At 34.0% G+C, this 17,283-nt stretch overlaps 1 protein-coding gene across 2 annotated transcripts in view; it reads left to right on the forward strand.

Annotated features, from left to right (window-relative positions):
- The window catches only part of LOC129728542 (hemicentin-1), a 612,544-nt gene that overhangs the window by 562,365 nt on the left and 32,896 nt on the right, over nt 1-17,283 (forward strand). For both annotated transcript variants that reach the window (XM_055686987.1, XM_055686989.1), the window contains exon 12: nt 16,943-17,251. In XM_055686987.1, coding sequence (XP_055542962.1) covers nt 16,943-17,251 — 309 coding nt within the window. The remainder of the gene's footprint in view (nt 1-16,942; nt 17,252-17,283) is intronic.

Consider the following 17,283-nt stretch of genomic DNA (forward strand, 5'->3'; position numbering starts at 1 on the left):
GAAAGATCTAGTGATCAGGGGAGCTAAGAGCGGCGATTAATGAATTCTTTCGATCTCTGAACTCACCTAGGTCACTTGCAATATTGATGAGTGCCTCGCGCGAAAGTACTTACTGACTTACTTTTTAATTTTGTTGACATGCACATGAATGTGTGACTTTTGTGGTTCTTCGTCAAGGATTTTTTTGCGTAGCATGTTGACAGAACCTTTCGCGATGATGATTTACCTGACTATTGCACAGCAGAAGGCTGTGTCCTTTTGAGACAAAATATATACTTAAACAACAGGTTTATTCTTCACGACAGGAGGGGGTGCCGTTACATGCGCTACCACCCTGAATTGATGATCGGTATCTAGAAGAGATGACGATCAGATGGCCCGTAATCATGACTACTTGACGTGTCTCATACTCTTTACAATGTGTGCTTTCATACAATATCTATTTCTTTTTTTGTGGTTCTGTGGCTAGCGATGTCGGTCGGCTAGCTCTCCCACACAGGGTTCGATTCCCGATCAGGTCGAGGATCTCTTCGAGCTGTAAATTTTCTCGAGTCAGCACGGTGTACCGTTGTACTTATCCTAAAAAACAATATCGATAACAAATTCTCTCAAATAATCTAGTTGATCGAGACCGCTATTAGCCCTCCAGGCTAGCGTGCGATTTTGTTGTTGTTTGTTCCTTTTTTTAAGTGTGTATAATGTACATATAATGAAGTTACATGGAAAAAAGTGCTACAAATCTTTTTTTTTAATTATTATGAAATATTTCATACTATTTCATATAAGAGTAAACACATCACCGCGGACGTCAATCTGGTGCGCTGCTTCTCGTAGACATCAGACAATGTAGTTGCTGCTTGGCTATCGTATTTGCATTTTTGGGTTACGGAAAGTTTGAAACTGGTAGGGTGCGTCTGGCCAGTGGGGTTCTCATCGGTTAGAAGTGTTTTTATTCTCGCGTCATTATTATGGTTGCAGTTCATCTGGTTGTTTACAATAGTTCAGTGTTTGCCATTGCACTTTGATTAAGGCTTCAGTTCATCTGGTAGTTTACCATATATCACATATCCCACTTCTGACACCAGAATACAGAGGCCCTTCCAAAAGACTCTGCCAGGATATGTGACATATTTCCAAGGATGGAAAAAATCGTATCGCATAACAATCATTTGGGTATCATTTCTGAACTTGCTATTCATAAGCTTTCAATCCCAGCAAACCATCGCTATTGAAAGTTACACACTCTCACGCATGCAAGAGACAACTTATAGCAAAAAACTATATGGTAGCTTTCTTTGATGATTTTGTTTTAGTATTGCCTGCTTTAGGGGGAGCGAGCAACATATAGCGAGTGTTTCACGAAAGAATCGTAAACGATTGCAATCGAGCGATCGCAGCGATTCTTTCAAATGTTGGTTGCTTGCAGGCGTAATTCGGCTACTCCACGTCGTGCTTTCACCGTGATACACCCCGATGATTCTTAGTGATTTCAAATATCACATGCTAATGCACCATACTACCATTTCCGTAAGCATTGATGATATCTAGTTGCTCCGGTAAACAAACAGTTGAACACAATCTAACGTTCATTTGGATTCATAATTTTGTATCACTGGCGATATTATCTCAAAGTTTCTCGCGATACCGTTGAATGCAAGTGAACTTGGATACAATAAATACTATCGTGTTTGAATCATTAAGTCTCCTTCTATGGTATTCGGAACTTTTAGAAGCGAAAAACAATCAGCAGCGTTTCTATGGAAAACTTGTACGCGAGTGGAAACAATTGAACGATACCTGATGAATCAAAGAACACACTTGCATGAAATATTGCTAGTGAGTGAAAATTTCCATGCTTGCATATTTCCGGAAAAATACGACACAAATCCCGTACGTGTGGTCGGAAAGACCACACGAAATCACTTATAATTCAAGATTATTTCATTCAACATGGAATAACTAATACATTAGCCCTAGAGAGCAGTTCCACAAAAAATGTCCCAATTTTTATTTTTTTTATTGCTATTTTTGATTTGGCTGCAACTTTGTATAGTCGTTTCTATAGGCATAAGGCATTGTTTAATTTTTTGGAACACGACTCATTTTTGAGAGGCTATTTAAAAATGCTATTTTGGGAAGATACGTGTCGGACTCGATTATCCGGAACATCAAAAAAACTTTATTCCGGATGATTAAATCACAGAAAAGATATTCAAATTTGCAATAAACGAACATAAAACAAATATTTTTTTTTTATTTTTCTTGTATGATGCAGTGGCATAACCAGAAATTATTTCTGAGGCGAAAAGGGGTAAAATCTTGAGAAGCAAATGGACATTGATTATTTTCAATTGATTCGAACATGTCCCAAACATGCCGGAAGTTACATCAATGGTCACAAATGTGCCAGAAGGAATGATAAAGATAAAATTTTGGAATAAAAATTAAAAACAAGCATTAAAAAATGAAATACCGGATAATTGAGTCTAAAATTCCGGATAATCAAGTTTCCGGATAATCGAGTCCGACGTGTAATGATGATTACAAATATTTTCAGGGCTAAAACTAATTGTTTGCTCGGTATGACGTCTTCGGCAAAGTTGTAAATGATAATTTTTGATTATTTTGATACATTTGAAGTTAATTATCCTAAAAAGCTCATTTTTCAAAAATCTATTTTTTTTATAATAACTACAAAAGTTTACCTAAATAATGAAACCGGTCCGATTATGGAGAAGTCAGGTAAAAAAGTTATGATATTTCGAAAAAAAATTTTTCACAGGGTATATTTTTTGTGGAAAGACAAAATTATTATCACTAATTTTGTCGAAGACACTATACCAGTCAAACAAACCGTTCTGGCTTTAAAAATATTTTTTATTCTCCATAGAGTGCTTTATAGGAAATTTAAAATAATTCTACAGCCAAACGGTTTTTGAAAAAAAAAATTGTAGATAACAATTTTTTCCTTCTAAAAAAATATGCCCATTGAAAATAAAATTGGATTTTTTTTTTTCAAAAAAGCAGACCTTTTTTTTATTTCTCCATGATCGGGCCTGTTGCATTTTTTAGGTAATTTTTTGTAGTATTTATATATAAAAATGGATTTTTGAAACATGAGCTTATTTAGATAATTATTTTCAATTTTTATTTTAACTTTTTTTCACAAAAAAACTTTTTTTTTTCACGAATGTATATTTTTTCTGAAAGACAAAATTATTAACTACAACTTTGCCGAAGACGTCATACCAATCAAACAAACATTTTAGCCCTAAAAATATTTGTAATAATCAATACTTTCCCAAAATACCATTGAAATAGCTTCTCAAAAATGAGTCGTGTTCCAAAAAATTAAAAAAATAGCACAAAATGGCATCTCTTGCTTATAGAAACATCTACGCGAAGTTTCAACCAAATGGTTGATTAAATAGGTTGGCCGTTTTTATGTGGAATTGCTCTAGAGTATATTATACGAGAAACAATCCCTGAAAAGGTGACCATAATAGTATCCCTAGTTAACAGTAGCGTAGCGGATTGCGGCAGTATCAGCTGGCATTCCGAATTTGCTTTCGGCTTAAGCCAATCACATACCGGTTGGTCACATGTCCCAGCAGCATCGTGGTAGCAGCAAACGTTTCGAAGTTTCGGTAATGGGCTCCGGCCTTCTTCTCCACGATGAATTTTTGCTTCTATTTTTTGGCAACAATACATTCTGTGCTGAATCCTAGCAATCAAAATCTGCCGTGGTTAATTAATTTACTAATTGTGATAAGAGCTTATTCAGTGTGTGTGTGTTTGTCAGAGTTTCTTACTTCCGCACTGTCTAGGCGGCTCAAAGGTTGCCATCAGCATTATATCCAATTTTGAACAGAAACTGCCCTCCTTGAGGAAACTAAACAAGTTATGAAGAGTTGCTTAATTTGAACAAGCAATAGGAGACTTTATGACTCAATGTTGCAACACTCTCAACAATTCATTTGCTAATAGTGATCAGTTACGCGGTTGTGTCTTGTTTACAGCCTCCTACTATTTTGATTTTCCTATTTTTTTGACTTGCTAATTTTCTGTTATGCTGATTTATGCCCACGTTACTTTTCTAAAAGACCTAAGTAACAACGAGCGATTCTCTCCTCGCTCATTCTGTTTTCTTGATTAGAGCGTCATTATAGAAGGATTCAACAATTTCTTAACTTAAATTGAAAGATTGTAATGTTGCCTAGTTTACTATGCAAATAGTATCATGAAATATGAAAAAAAATTAGTTATAATTCAAAGAGAATGTAAACAAAGAGAGTCTCTCAATGTTAACCAGGTCCTTTTAAAAAGTTCCGCGAGTATTGTCCTAGTGTTTTCTCATATTTTGAATTTTTGTTCGTTACCGAAACGACTTTTCAATCTCCTGATTTCCTGGAAATCTGACATTTTTGTTTTTGTAATTACCTGAAAATATGATATTTTTTTTTATTTGAAATTATCTAATTACATAAATGGCAGAAATTCTCATTTTTAATTTTCTGATATCTGATCTTTTATTTGTCTGATTTTCCGGTTTTCCGAGTTTTTAGTTTTCTGTTTGCTGATTTTCTTATGTCCTCAAATTTTATTTTCTGAAGTTCTAAGTTGTTGATTTTGGGATTCTCTTATTTCGTGATTATCTTATATTCTGATTTTTTTTCTGCCAGCTTTAGTAATTTTTCGATTTCTGATCAAAATTTTTGATTTTATGGTTTTCTACTTTATCGATTTTTTCATTTTCTGAGTCCTGATTTTTTGATATATTTTCCGTGTTTCCTGTTTCATATGATTTTCTTTGTTTTTTATTACATGAGTTTGTTACTCTAATTTTCTGTTTGCTTCTCTTTTATTTCTGTGGGTTGATTATCTGTTTTATTGTTTTCTATCGTATATTCTAGTTATCTGTTTTTCTTATATTTTTTAGTTTTAGTTTATTAATCTGTTCTCTGTTTAGTTTTTAGATTTTACTTATTAGTTGTCTGGCCCACTTATTGTCTTTTTTTCTGTATTTTCGAATTTCTGATTCTCTAATTCTCTGATATTCTGATCTTTCCAATTTTTTTTATGACAATTTTTTTACTCAATTATAGTCACATCTTCTCATATAAATTTTTTTTTGACTTGATTTTTTTTTAAATTTTGATTTAACTTATTGATTCTATGTTTATCGTTTTCTGATTTTATTTATTTTTTCTGGTTATAGAGATTTTTTCTGTTAGTAGCTTAAGTATTTATGATAAATATTAGTAAATATTGAGTATGTGTGTCCAAACACAAATGGTGACTTCTCAACACTGTTAGAAATTTGTAATTTTTATTGTTAGGATTTGTTTGCTTTCGCAATCAGGACTTATCATCCGTAGGGATTTAAACCTACTTGACAGAAAAGGGGAAGTAAACTTACAACTAACTTAATTGCTAACTTATTGGCTATAAAGAGAGCTTATCGTAGCAATTGAGGATTGCAACGATTTTTGTCGAAAATTGTTAATAATTTTATTTGACATAGCTTCTAATGGTTCAACACCAGTAAGTCTATGTAATTCGAGTGTACCAAACCAAGGAGGACGCTTCAAAATCATTTTCAGAATTTTATTCTGAATCCTTTGGAGCGTTTTCTTCTGTTGAACAGCAACTTGACCAGATCGGTACAGCATAAAGCATTGCTGGTCTAAAAATTTGTTTGTAAATCAAAAGTTTGTTCTTTGAACAAAGTTTAGAATTCCTGTTAATGATAGGATATAAACATCTCGTATATTTGATGCACTTGGCTTGTATACTCTCAATGTGCTCTTTGAAAATAAGTTTTTTATCATAAATTAGTCCCAGGTACTTAACCTTGTCGGACCAACTTAAAATAACCCCATTCATCTTAACAACGTGATTATTGTCTGGCTTGAGGAAAGAAGCCCCTGGCTTATGCGGAAAAATTATCATTTGAGTTTTAGAAGCATTGGGAGAGATTTTCCACTTTTGCAAGTAGGAAGAAAATATATCTAAACTTTTCTGCAATCGACTGCATATGACACGAAGACTTTTTCCTTTTACGGAAATGCTTGTGTCATCGCAGAACAATGACTTTGTGCATCCTGGAGGCAAATCAGGAATATCTGAAGTGAATATGTTGTACAGGACTGGACCCAAGACTGAACCTTGAGGTACACCTGCTCTGACAGGAAATCTATCAGATTTTGAATTCTGCTAGACAACCTGCAGAGTTCGATCAGTAAGATAATTTTTTAAAATTTTGATTAGGAAAATTGGAAAATTAAAAGTTTGCAATTTCGCAATCAAACCTTTATGCCAAATACTGCCGAATGCTTTTTCTATGTCTAAAAGAGCAGCTCCAGTGGAATAACCTTCAGATTCGTTAGCTCGTATCATATTATAACTCTGAGCAATTGATGAGTTGTGGAATGCCCATGGCGAAATCCAAACTGTTCATTTGCAAAAATTGAATTTTCGTTGATGTGTGACATCATACTGTTAAGAATAATCCTCTCAAACAGTTTACTTATTGAAGAAAGCAAACTGATTGGTCGATAACTTGAAACTTCAGCTGGGTTCTTATCCGGTTTTAAAATGGGAGTAATTTTTGCATTTTTCCATAATTTGGGAAAATATGCAATTTTGAAGCAGCAATTGAAAATTTTCACTAAAAATTCCATTGTGCTCTCAGGGAGATGTTTGATTAGTATATTAATGATTCCATCGTCACCAGGTGCTTTCATATTTTTGAAATTTTAAATAATTGATTCAATCTCATTCAAGTTAGTTTCAATTATTTCTGCAGGTAAAAAATTCTGGGAAGAAATTAAATCAAATTGACGTGTGACTTCATTTTCAATTGGACCACAAAATTCAAGTTTGAGTTATGAACACTCTCAAACTGCTGAGCAAGTCTTTGAGCCTTTTGTTCATTGGATACAAGAAAACGTTCACCATCTTTTAAAACTGGAATAGGCTTTGAAGGTTTCTTAAGAATCTTCGACAGCTTCCAAAATGGTTTTGAATATGGTTTCAATTTTTCAACTTTAGTCTCAAAATTTTGATTTCTCAGAAGAGTAAATCTATGTTTAATCTCTTTCTGTAAATCTTTATAAATAGTTTTAAAAACAGGGTCACGAGAACGTTGATATTGACGTCTGCGGACATTTTTCAAACGAATTAGAAGTTGAAGATTTTCGTCAATTATTGGTGAATCAAATTTCACTTGAGCCTTTGGAACAGAATAATTCCTGGCATCAACAATTGCACATTTTAATGCTTCCAAAGCGGAATCAATATTCACTTCGTTTTGCAAATCAAGCTCATTATTGAAATTTCTCTCAATATGAGTTTTGTATCTCTCCCAATTAGTCTTGTTATAATTAAAAACAGAGCTCATAGGGTTTAAAACTGATTCATGTGATAAAGAAAAAGTTATTGGAAGATGGTCAGAATCAAAGTCAGCATGTGTGATCAAATCACTACATACATGACTTTGATCTGTTAGCACCAAATCAATTGTTGATGGGTTTCTTACAGAAGAAAAGCATGTAGGACTATTCGGAGACAAAATAGAATAGTATCCTGAAGAACAATCATTGAATAAAATTTTGCCATTTGAGAATTATTCCATAAACGATGTTTATCGTTAAAATCGACGATTATAAAAAGTTTCGAACGATTTCTGGTGAGTTTTTATAAATCACCTTTAAAATAATTTTTGTGCTCGCGTGTGCATTGAAATGGTAAATATGCTGCGTCAATAAATAGAATCCCAAGTTCAGTTTGAACCTCAATTCCCAAAGTTTCAATAACTTTCGTCTCAAGATGGGGAAGAGCACGATGTTTGATTAGGCGATGAATAACAATTGCAACTCCACCGCCGGAACCCTGAATCCTATCATATCTATGAACCACGTAATTGGGATCATATTCTAATTTTATGTTAGGTTTCAAAAATGTTTCAGTAATAATTTCAATTTGCACATTATTTACTGTTTATAAATTAAAAAGCTCATTCTCATTGGCCTTCAATGAGCGAGCATTCCAATTTAATATTTTAATTGTTTTATTTAAAATCATTGCTAAATTTTAAATTAGAAACAATTTTAATAGTAAAATTTGTGCCTATTTGAATGGCTTCAAACATTGATTTTGCCTGCAACATGGCATTCATGAGATCGAACATTGCCTGTTACAGAAAAGAAAGTTTACCTGCCGTAATAGGCCCCAGGCAGTTGACATTAGAAAAAATATTTTCGGTAGCTTTATTAGCTGGGATAATAGGTGTACATTTATTTTCCACCGTGTTTTGCTTACCTCCCATATTAACGGTCATTTTCGAACTACCAACATTAGGCGGTAGAATGTTCGAACTACCTGTAACCTGTGCATATGTTAAACGAGTATGCAAAGGAGTAGAAGAAGTGGGCAGTGCTGGTACGCTTGGAGAATTTTGTTTTGAAGTTTGTTTTGATTGGGAAATTGATATTTGTTTACCTTGCCTTGCCTTAACAATTGCTAAACGGACTGGGCATTGGTAAAAATTTGACATATGGTTGCCGTTACAGTTCGCACAGCAAAAATTTTTACTCTCTTTCACAGGACATGTGTCCTTTTTGTGAGAAGAGTCTCCACAAATGAGGCATTTTTGGTCCATGTTACAGAACTTTGAACCATAGCCATAACGTTGCAAATACGGCATTGGGTGATATGCTTTTCACCTCCGCCAAACTTTCTATAAACTTCCCACTTTACACGCACGTTATATAAAGCATGTGCTTTTTCAAAAAAATTTAAGTTATTAGCCTCACTGCGGTTAAAATGAATTAAATAATTAACAAGGGAAATTCCAGTGCGCTGACTGTTTTCGCCTCGTTATTTTTGTCTGGTTATAGAGATGTTTTAATATTTTGCTTTAATGCCTTCCTGTTTTACTTCAAAACTTTCTCCTGTTCTTCTGATTTTCTGAATTCTGCAATTTGTTCTGCTGATCTTCTGGTAATCTATTGTTCAGATTTTCTGATGGTCCCATATGACTGTCCGATTCTCTGATATTTTTTTCCTAGTTTTTATTTTCTGATGTAATGATTTTCCAACTTTCGTAATTTTTGGTTTACTGATTCCATAATTAATAAGTTTATAATTTTACAATTCTCTGGTCTCCTGATCAGTGCTCTGATCAATCCTTTTTTCTACCGAACACAAAAATATCAGTCATTCAATATCATCTTATCCGTTTTGTGCGAGACTTCGTACACCGTTCGTCTCTCCGAGCTGTCGCGTTCAATTTCGTTTTCCGATTGCAAAATAAAACGAACGGGCATTACGATCATCTCTTTTCCTCTCTAGTGTAGAATCCTCGCAATCCTGTTCGCACTACTTTATGACGATTTTTTCGCATTTTCCTTTTGTTCAATATCCATTGATTTTTAGTGGCAATGAACGACCGGAAAAAAAAAATTCATTTGACCGGCAGTCGCTGTATGCTTCTGATGCGTATATTCTGTTACAGCGTTTTGGTGGCTGGAGGCGCTTGGTTTTGTTGTTGTTTGTTTATGTTTAGCGATTATGGAAAAGTAAGGTGTTGAAGCTGTTTGATTAATTCTTCATACATCTCTCAAAGCATCCATGGAAATCAAAGCATCGCGTTTGGACATGAGTAGTGTAGTTACATTAGTTACATGTTGCGCAGCTCGCGTCGCGGTGGTGCACAGTGGGGCGGCTCCATACAAATGCTGGCCAAGCGAAAAAATATCTTCAAATCATGGAAAATACATGGTTTTTATATAATTTTGGAACACTGAGTCCGAATTTGATATTATTTTTGCATGAAAATAAGTATTTTTGACGCCAAGGAAAATTTCATGTTTCATATATACATTTTATGAGGAAAATTTTACGTCGGTTTCAATCTTTTGGAAAATAAAATGCATGATGCTTGAAAGACTTTCATATGCCATAAAACACATAAAATATTAATCAGTTATTAAGAAAAAGAAAAAAAAAATTGAAAAATATGCTTCGTGTTGAAAATCACTTATGACTTGTTTTTTTTTTTTTCAAAGTGACTATTGATTCTTCAACTTTAACCTTCATCTTCATTTTTGTGTTCATTTTTAATACAGTTTTAATATCTTCAAGAAGGGTTTTCGAAATGCAGTTTCTAACGTCAAAATAATTATTCACTATTTGCTCTGTAGAAATAAGCAGGCGATGTATTATGTCATGGTTTATGTTTACACGATTGTTTTTACATGTGACTAGTACGATATAAACTTAAAACATGATTTTGGTAGTCAGTGCTGGTGATCCAAAACATAAACAATGACTAGTTTTTGATACTTCGTTAATTATTGAATTATAGATCAGTTAAACTTGTAAATATGCAAATAGTGTGATTAATTATACTGAAACTTGTTTGAAAACGTTGTTATTATCAGACTTATATGAGCCATTTGTTATTATGTAGACGGTTTGCAGTGTACAATTCAAATTTACATTTTTGAAATCCGACATGTGCCGAACAATCGTTGTTTCTCTTCGAAAGAAAGGTACTCTGCGCAACTCTGCTCAAGATCGGACTAGATGCATTTTAAGGCGTTTTTTCCAAGCTATCTTTTAAAACTAGTGCCAACAGTGCCAAACCCTGCCGTCTAAACTTTAAACGCTGTTTTATGCAAAAAATACGTAATTTTTTAATTCCGTCAATTTATACATATATACATTATCCAATGATATGGATTATACATTATCCAATGATGAGGATTTATTCTCCACTATTTTATAGACAACTTTTACTTAGACGTCATCAAGATTCAAGTTACTCTTGGGGCTCCAGCAAATTTCGCAACATTGCATTTTTTTCAAGAAAAACGCTAACTCAGTACACTTTGAAAAATCATGAAAATTCAAATTTTGTCGTAATGCTCTAAAAATTTGGATTCTGTCACTTAAATAGTATACAACTATAGGAAAAATATAATTGAAATGAAATTCACATTTTCAAATTTGGGTCGATGGTCAGCGATTCCCCACTGTGCGGTGGTGTACTTTGTCCAAAGCTAATTTAGATTTTCGCATCGCTAAGTACAGGTCGGACTCGATTATATATAGTCTCCGATTTTTTTCCACTATATATAATCGAATCAGAGAAAAAAAGTATTTTATTCATTTTACATGAATGTTTTATTATTTTCGAATAAATAGGAAGAATTTTATTTTTGACTCATCCCCCTAAAAGTCAGCAAACACAGTTCTTATAAAAATTATACATATATCTTGTAGTTATTCCTGGTGTAATTGCTGTCAAATGGAAAGAAAAAGCTAGATCAGTATATATTGATTTTTCAACTCGTTTGTTTTTAATTTCTCAAATTTTTTAAAATTTTCAAATTATTCGTTTGTTTTCTAAATTTTTGTAATTTCTTTTTTTTTTTGAAATTATTTTTATTAAGATAATTTTATTAAGGTATTTCAATTTCTTTTAATTTTAAATTCTTCAAAAAAAATAAAAATTTTTCATTGCTTTTAATTATTTTTTATTTTTTTCCCTTTCTATCAAGCGTAACGTATTTTCTGAATGTTCTCCTACGAAATGTTCGCTCTAGATCACATTTGAAATTTGAAAAAAAAAATTTGCTACTATATATACTGCCGTTCTTATGCACGCTGGGACAACTATGCTTGGAACGGCAGTATAATCGAGTTTGAAATTATATATAATAGAATCATATACATATAATCGAGCCCTATATAATCGAATCCGACCTTTATATCATCGGCCTAACAGATAGATACTTTTGAATTCGATAGTTATCAGGAGGCTAATTTTTCAAGTCAATTTGTATGCGGGAAATTCTTTTTCGTTATACATTAATAGTGTTCTCCATACATTGTTGATGATCCTCTTCATGCATCAAACATCAATTTTGAAGTCCGCCTGCTTCGCCTTCGCCTTAATCCGCTCCTGGGTACCAGAAACAACTAACAACGCACAACTAAAATTGAGCTAGTTCCAACAATTCAATTTAGGTGGCCTCTAATGTTTCTGCTGATTTGCAATCTACCTTTATTTAATTTTTTGCATCTAAAAAAACACAGTTTGTAAGACGGTTATCAACCAATACATCACAAAACTATCAACTCAATTGTAGAACGTGATTTGTCAGGGCATAAGGATTGGCATTTTCCACTATTTATGCATAACGAATCAGAAAAAAAATTGACTGAAAAATTAGCCTACTGATAACGATGGATATAAAAAGAATAGAGTATATATCGGCTTATCTGTTGGGCCAATGATAAAAGCGAAGCAAGAATCTGAATAAGCTTCGGAAAAATATAAATTACAGCCGCGCGCAACGCAACATATGGTATAATGCTAGCCGCGTAGGCAGAAGTAAAAACACTATATGTGCCTGTCGGCGCTTTGCGACGCATAACAACGACGGACTTCAGCATTTCGCATGAAGAAATATTCAAACTATATCTCCACCTCATTTGTCCTCGAGCAATTATCGCTAAACATCAACAACAACAACAACAAACTTCTCCACCAAAAAATAACGTGCATCTGTAAGCAGTGCTCCAATCCCATCCTATTCAGCGAAAAAGCATTCATCGACCGTTTTTTGACCGTTCAGGCAGCCAGTCAAGAACCAGTCAAGAACGAGAGAAACGAAAATAAAACACGCCACATGCTGCCGATCATACTCTAGTTTGCTCCGTTCAACATACATTGTAAATGATCGAGCGAGAGAGTTTCAAAATCGGCTTCTCCGAAACTGCGGTCGCTATCGTTAGAAAAAAAATCGTCACACGAGAGAAAGAGAAAAACTTTTTTTCGTTCGCCCGATCGTTTCTGCGGTTCAATTCAAACGAAAAAAGCATGTGCATTCATCGCAGTCACAATCAAATTTCGATCCCTTCTCAAGCACTGCTCCTGATCACTTGATTTTGTAATACATATTTTCATATTTCAATTTTATGCTCTTTTGGTTAATTCAATTTGCTAATTCTAATTTTCATTCTCCGGATCATCGTATAATCTGATTTCCTTATATTCTTATATATCTTATTATCTTATTTTGCTATGTTCTGATATATCGATTATCTGATTCACTGATATTCAGAGTTTCTTCCATTTATTGATATCCGCTTCGTCTGAAATTCGTATTTACAATTAACCCTCTAGTGCCCAAATTAGTTTTAAGACGGACTTCGAAAAAAGCACTATGATGCTTTATAAACATTTTTCAAGTTCTTATTGAAGCTTTTTATGAGTTTAAATTTTGACCGTCTAAAGACGGCACTGGGCACTAGAGAGTTATTCACATTTACGCATCGAAGCTTATCAAATTTTTTATTCTGTTTTACTTTCTGGTGCTCCGAGTTTCCAGTTATCTGTTTTTTTTTTCAATTTTTCTCATTTCCTTTTTTTATTTCTGGTTTTCTGTTTTTACGAATAAATGATTTTTCTGTAATTATGATACCCTCTTCATCGTATTAGGTACTCTTCAAAATGAATGATTTTCTGATTATATTTCTTATTTTATTTTTTTTTAAATTTCCGGAAAGTTAAAGTTTTGGTTCTCTGATTCCCTAATCAGCTGATATACTAACATTTGGCTTTTTAATTTTTGTAGCTTCCAATTTTTTTATCTTTCAATGTCTCGAATATTTGATTTTCTGACTTTCACATTTCATCAATTTTTATTTTCTGAAATTCTGATTTTCTGATATCAGGATTTTCCTATACTTTCGATTTTCTGATTCTGATATTTGTTATCTGATGATTTCAATTTCTGGCAGCTTTTCATTTTTCAGTTTTCTGGATTTCTAATTTTCTGGTTCCCATTTTCTTATTCCGTTATTTCAGAAGTTGTGATATTTTGATTTTGTTAATTTCTCATTTGTTAGTTTTTTTGATTTTCTTATTTCGCGATTCTTTGGTTTTCTTATTTATTGATAATTTGATTTTTGGGTTTTCTGCTGTCTAATTTTCCGATTTTCTGTTTTTGTGATACAGGTCGAACTCGATTATATATAGGCTCCGATTTTTTACAGCTCCAGTTAAATTTAAATGTTTTTTTTTTTAATTTCCAAAAATGTTTTGTTGTTTTCGAATAAACAAGAAGAATTTCACTTTTTACTCATCCCTCTAAAAGTCAGAAATTTCATACATTTTTACAAAAAAATATATCTTGTAGTTAGTTGTGATGTAATTGCAGTCATACGTGAAGGGAAATTTTGTCAACTCGTTTGTTTTTAATTATTTTAATTTGAAAAATGTTGAAATTTTTAAATTTTTTTATGTATTTTTAAATGTGGTTTTTACTTTTTTAATACATTTTTTGATATTTTTATGTTTGCTAATTTTTTCCACTAATTTGATTTATTTTATTTTTCTTAAATTTATGAATCAATTAGGCAACGTCCATAAGTTACGTTGTACAAAACTAACTATTTTTGACTTCCTCTCCTTCTGTATAGATCTTCGAATTAGGTTGTCCTGTATTCCGATTCAACAAAGTTCTGTTGTTCTTTTTTGCTCATTCACTGGTACACATATTTGCTGATATTCTGATATTCTTATTCACTGATTTCTCAGTTTTATGATTTTACGTGTTTTTTTTTTACTTTCTTTTGTTTTTCCAATGTTTTGGTTTTATAATTTTATGATTTCCTGGTTCACTGATTTTCTGATATACTGTTTAACTGACTTTCTGGTTTTTTTTTTTTTGATTTCGTGGAAGTAGACATGCAGAAAATAACCAACACCTACTGTAAAAAAGTCATAGAATATCAAAAAGAAGAATATTACAAAATGCATTAGACATAACAAACGTAAGCGTGAACATGCTGAAAAAAAAAACAGATGATTCTAGGCTAGAGAAGTTCGCTACGCATTTCATTTGATTTATCGGTCGTATCGCAAGCTGAATGAGCGGGAGCGTTGTCTTTGTGAAGAAGCACTTTTTTATACACTACATGAGGCCGCTTCGCCTCGATTTAGATTGTTATATCTTATTCCTCTTTCCTATTGCGCGTAATTCATGCCAGGTTCTCCTCTGAAAGCTTGACACGGTAAACTTTTCAATCGATTGTTAAGGAACGAGGCAACCACTGCGTGCCCAACATCCATAAATGATATAACCAACGCGTTACTTTGAGATTCATTTAGCACGATTTCACGATTTTTTTAACCGTTATCAACCTATTACTTCACAGTAATAGTATTTTTTTCCATCAGAAAGCACAGCTTTATAGCAGCGTCACTTTGAATCCCCTTTCAACCTAAGAATGAGTTAATGATATGTCATGAAATTTGCCAAACAACAATTTGCCGTTTTCATCGTGACACCCCGGAGTTTTTTGAAGTAGAATACTTCTCTCAGGAAGTTCGGCTACATAGGGATGTGAAATGAAAATCTAAAACTGAAAAAAGTGAGAAAAATTTCAAATGCTAATAAATCGGTTAGTTTTCGATGGATTTCCTTCGTTTTTGCAGCAATCGATTAGAAAATCTTCAAAGATTCCTACCAGATGCATGAAATTGCAATTTTATTATTCACACTATTGTACTATTGAAAATCCTTAAGCCTTGTTAAAACACAAAATTCGACCTCTGATTGGTCGTTATACGATTGCTTTCCCAAGCACGGTCGGCAGAGTTATGGACCTAGTAAATTGGGAATGCATCATTTGGCCTATATAAGAACTTCATCAGATAATAAACAGACATTTCAACGGATATTAAATTGAACAACAGAAATTTGAAGAACAAAAATGAATATTTGAAGAGTTAATATTTTCTCGTTTTGCGCTGTAATTAATCGCGCCATCATTCGCGTTCTGCATAACCGTAGCCTTTGTTCCGTTCTCGTTTAATGATGCCGTATTAAATGTGCATATTACAATTCGGCTGCACTTCAACTTCTCATTTGCACAAAATTTAAAAATATTCAATGAACTTCATTCAAAATATCAAACAAAAAGAAATTACAATACTGCCAATGAACGGTCAACGTTTATTTACTAGAAAAAATGACTGACACGCAAGCAGCCGAGTTATCTTTCTTGTAAAAGTATTCTACTTCAACCTTGCGGTCGTGGCTTTGCATACAACCTTCCTGTGATTTTTATCTGTGTCAGGTCAATGACTTTTCAGCCCATGTATACATATGGTGTACTCTCTGTTGAATCATTCAATAATTCAATAATTCATTGATTTTTTATAGGTTTTATTACCCAAACTCCTAACTGAGTCAATTCTCTCTACAAACTGCACAACCTCGCTTGGTACAAACTTACGCATCCGTACACACACAGTAATGTGTAACATACTCTCCTCCAGCGGTACGGTTGATAGGGCGAATAAATTTTAAATTTGCCAGCCGTGAAATAACGTGATAATTGCAGTTATAACTGCATAGGTGCATTACAAGTAAAAACACTAAACCAGAACGGCAACCGCATAAGTATTGTTCACCCAGCACACCCAGCCCAGGATGCCTCACGGTGCCTACAGTGCACTCGAGCCGAACGAAAGAGATTGAACGGAGCTGTACACTAGAACAGAGCGTGTCGTGTATGTGTGAATATGTGTCTGTATACAGGTGTGTAGTGGAACCTAAATGGTTATCCTTAGAACAAATGAAGACAGCTCAGCAGTAGCATATTTCTTGCCATTGTTTGTGACTGAATGAATTCGCTGTACCTACTGTTATCTCACGTACTTCTGCTTGGATTTTCCGAACGCTCTGCGCTACTGTTTGCACTGCCGGTCACAGGCTGGATTATTATTTTGCTGCATAGTGTCTTTCAGGATTGCCCCACTGGGAATCTAAGGGTGAAAAAAGGAGGGAAGGGGAGGAGTTAGGGTTTTCACTGTAAACTACTCGACAATACAGACGAACTGTTTGTTTTACTTTTGCAGGTCGACCGGACCAGGTGCACAACTGCAGCTTGGCCAATGTCTCCATGACGTCGTTGCAGGTTCGGTGCTACGAAGGATTCAACGGCGGTCTGGCGCAGTCTTTCTTTCTAGAGCTCCGGGACACTCAGTCACAGGAGGTGCGCTTCAACAACACATCACCGGTGCCCCGGTTTGCGGTGCCGAATCTTCACCCCAGCGCAATTTACCAGCTCGCAGTGTACGCGTTCAACTCCAAGGGCAAGTCCGAACCGTATGTCATGAGTGCCGCCACACTGAGGCTTCCCGAAAAGCAAATGAACTCGGAAAAAGGTTTGTTGTCCTTCGCAGTGAAAGCAGCAGCA

Source organism: Wyeomyia smithii, chromosome 1 (assembly GCF_029784165.1).
Source record: "Wyeomyia smithii strain HCP4-BCI-WySm-NY-G18 chromosome 1, ASM2978416v1, whole genome shotgun sequence".
NCBI classification, from domain to species: domain Eukaryota; kingdom Metazoa; phylum Arthropoda; class Insecta; order Diptera; family Culicidae; genus Wyeomyia; species Wyeomyia smithii.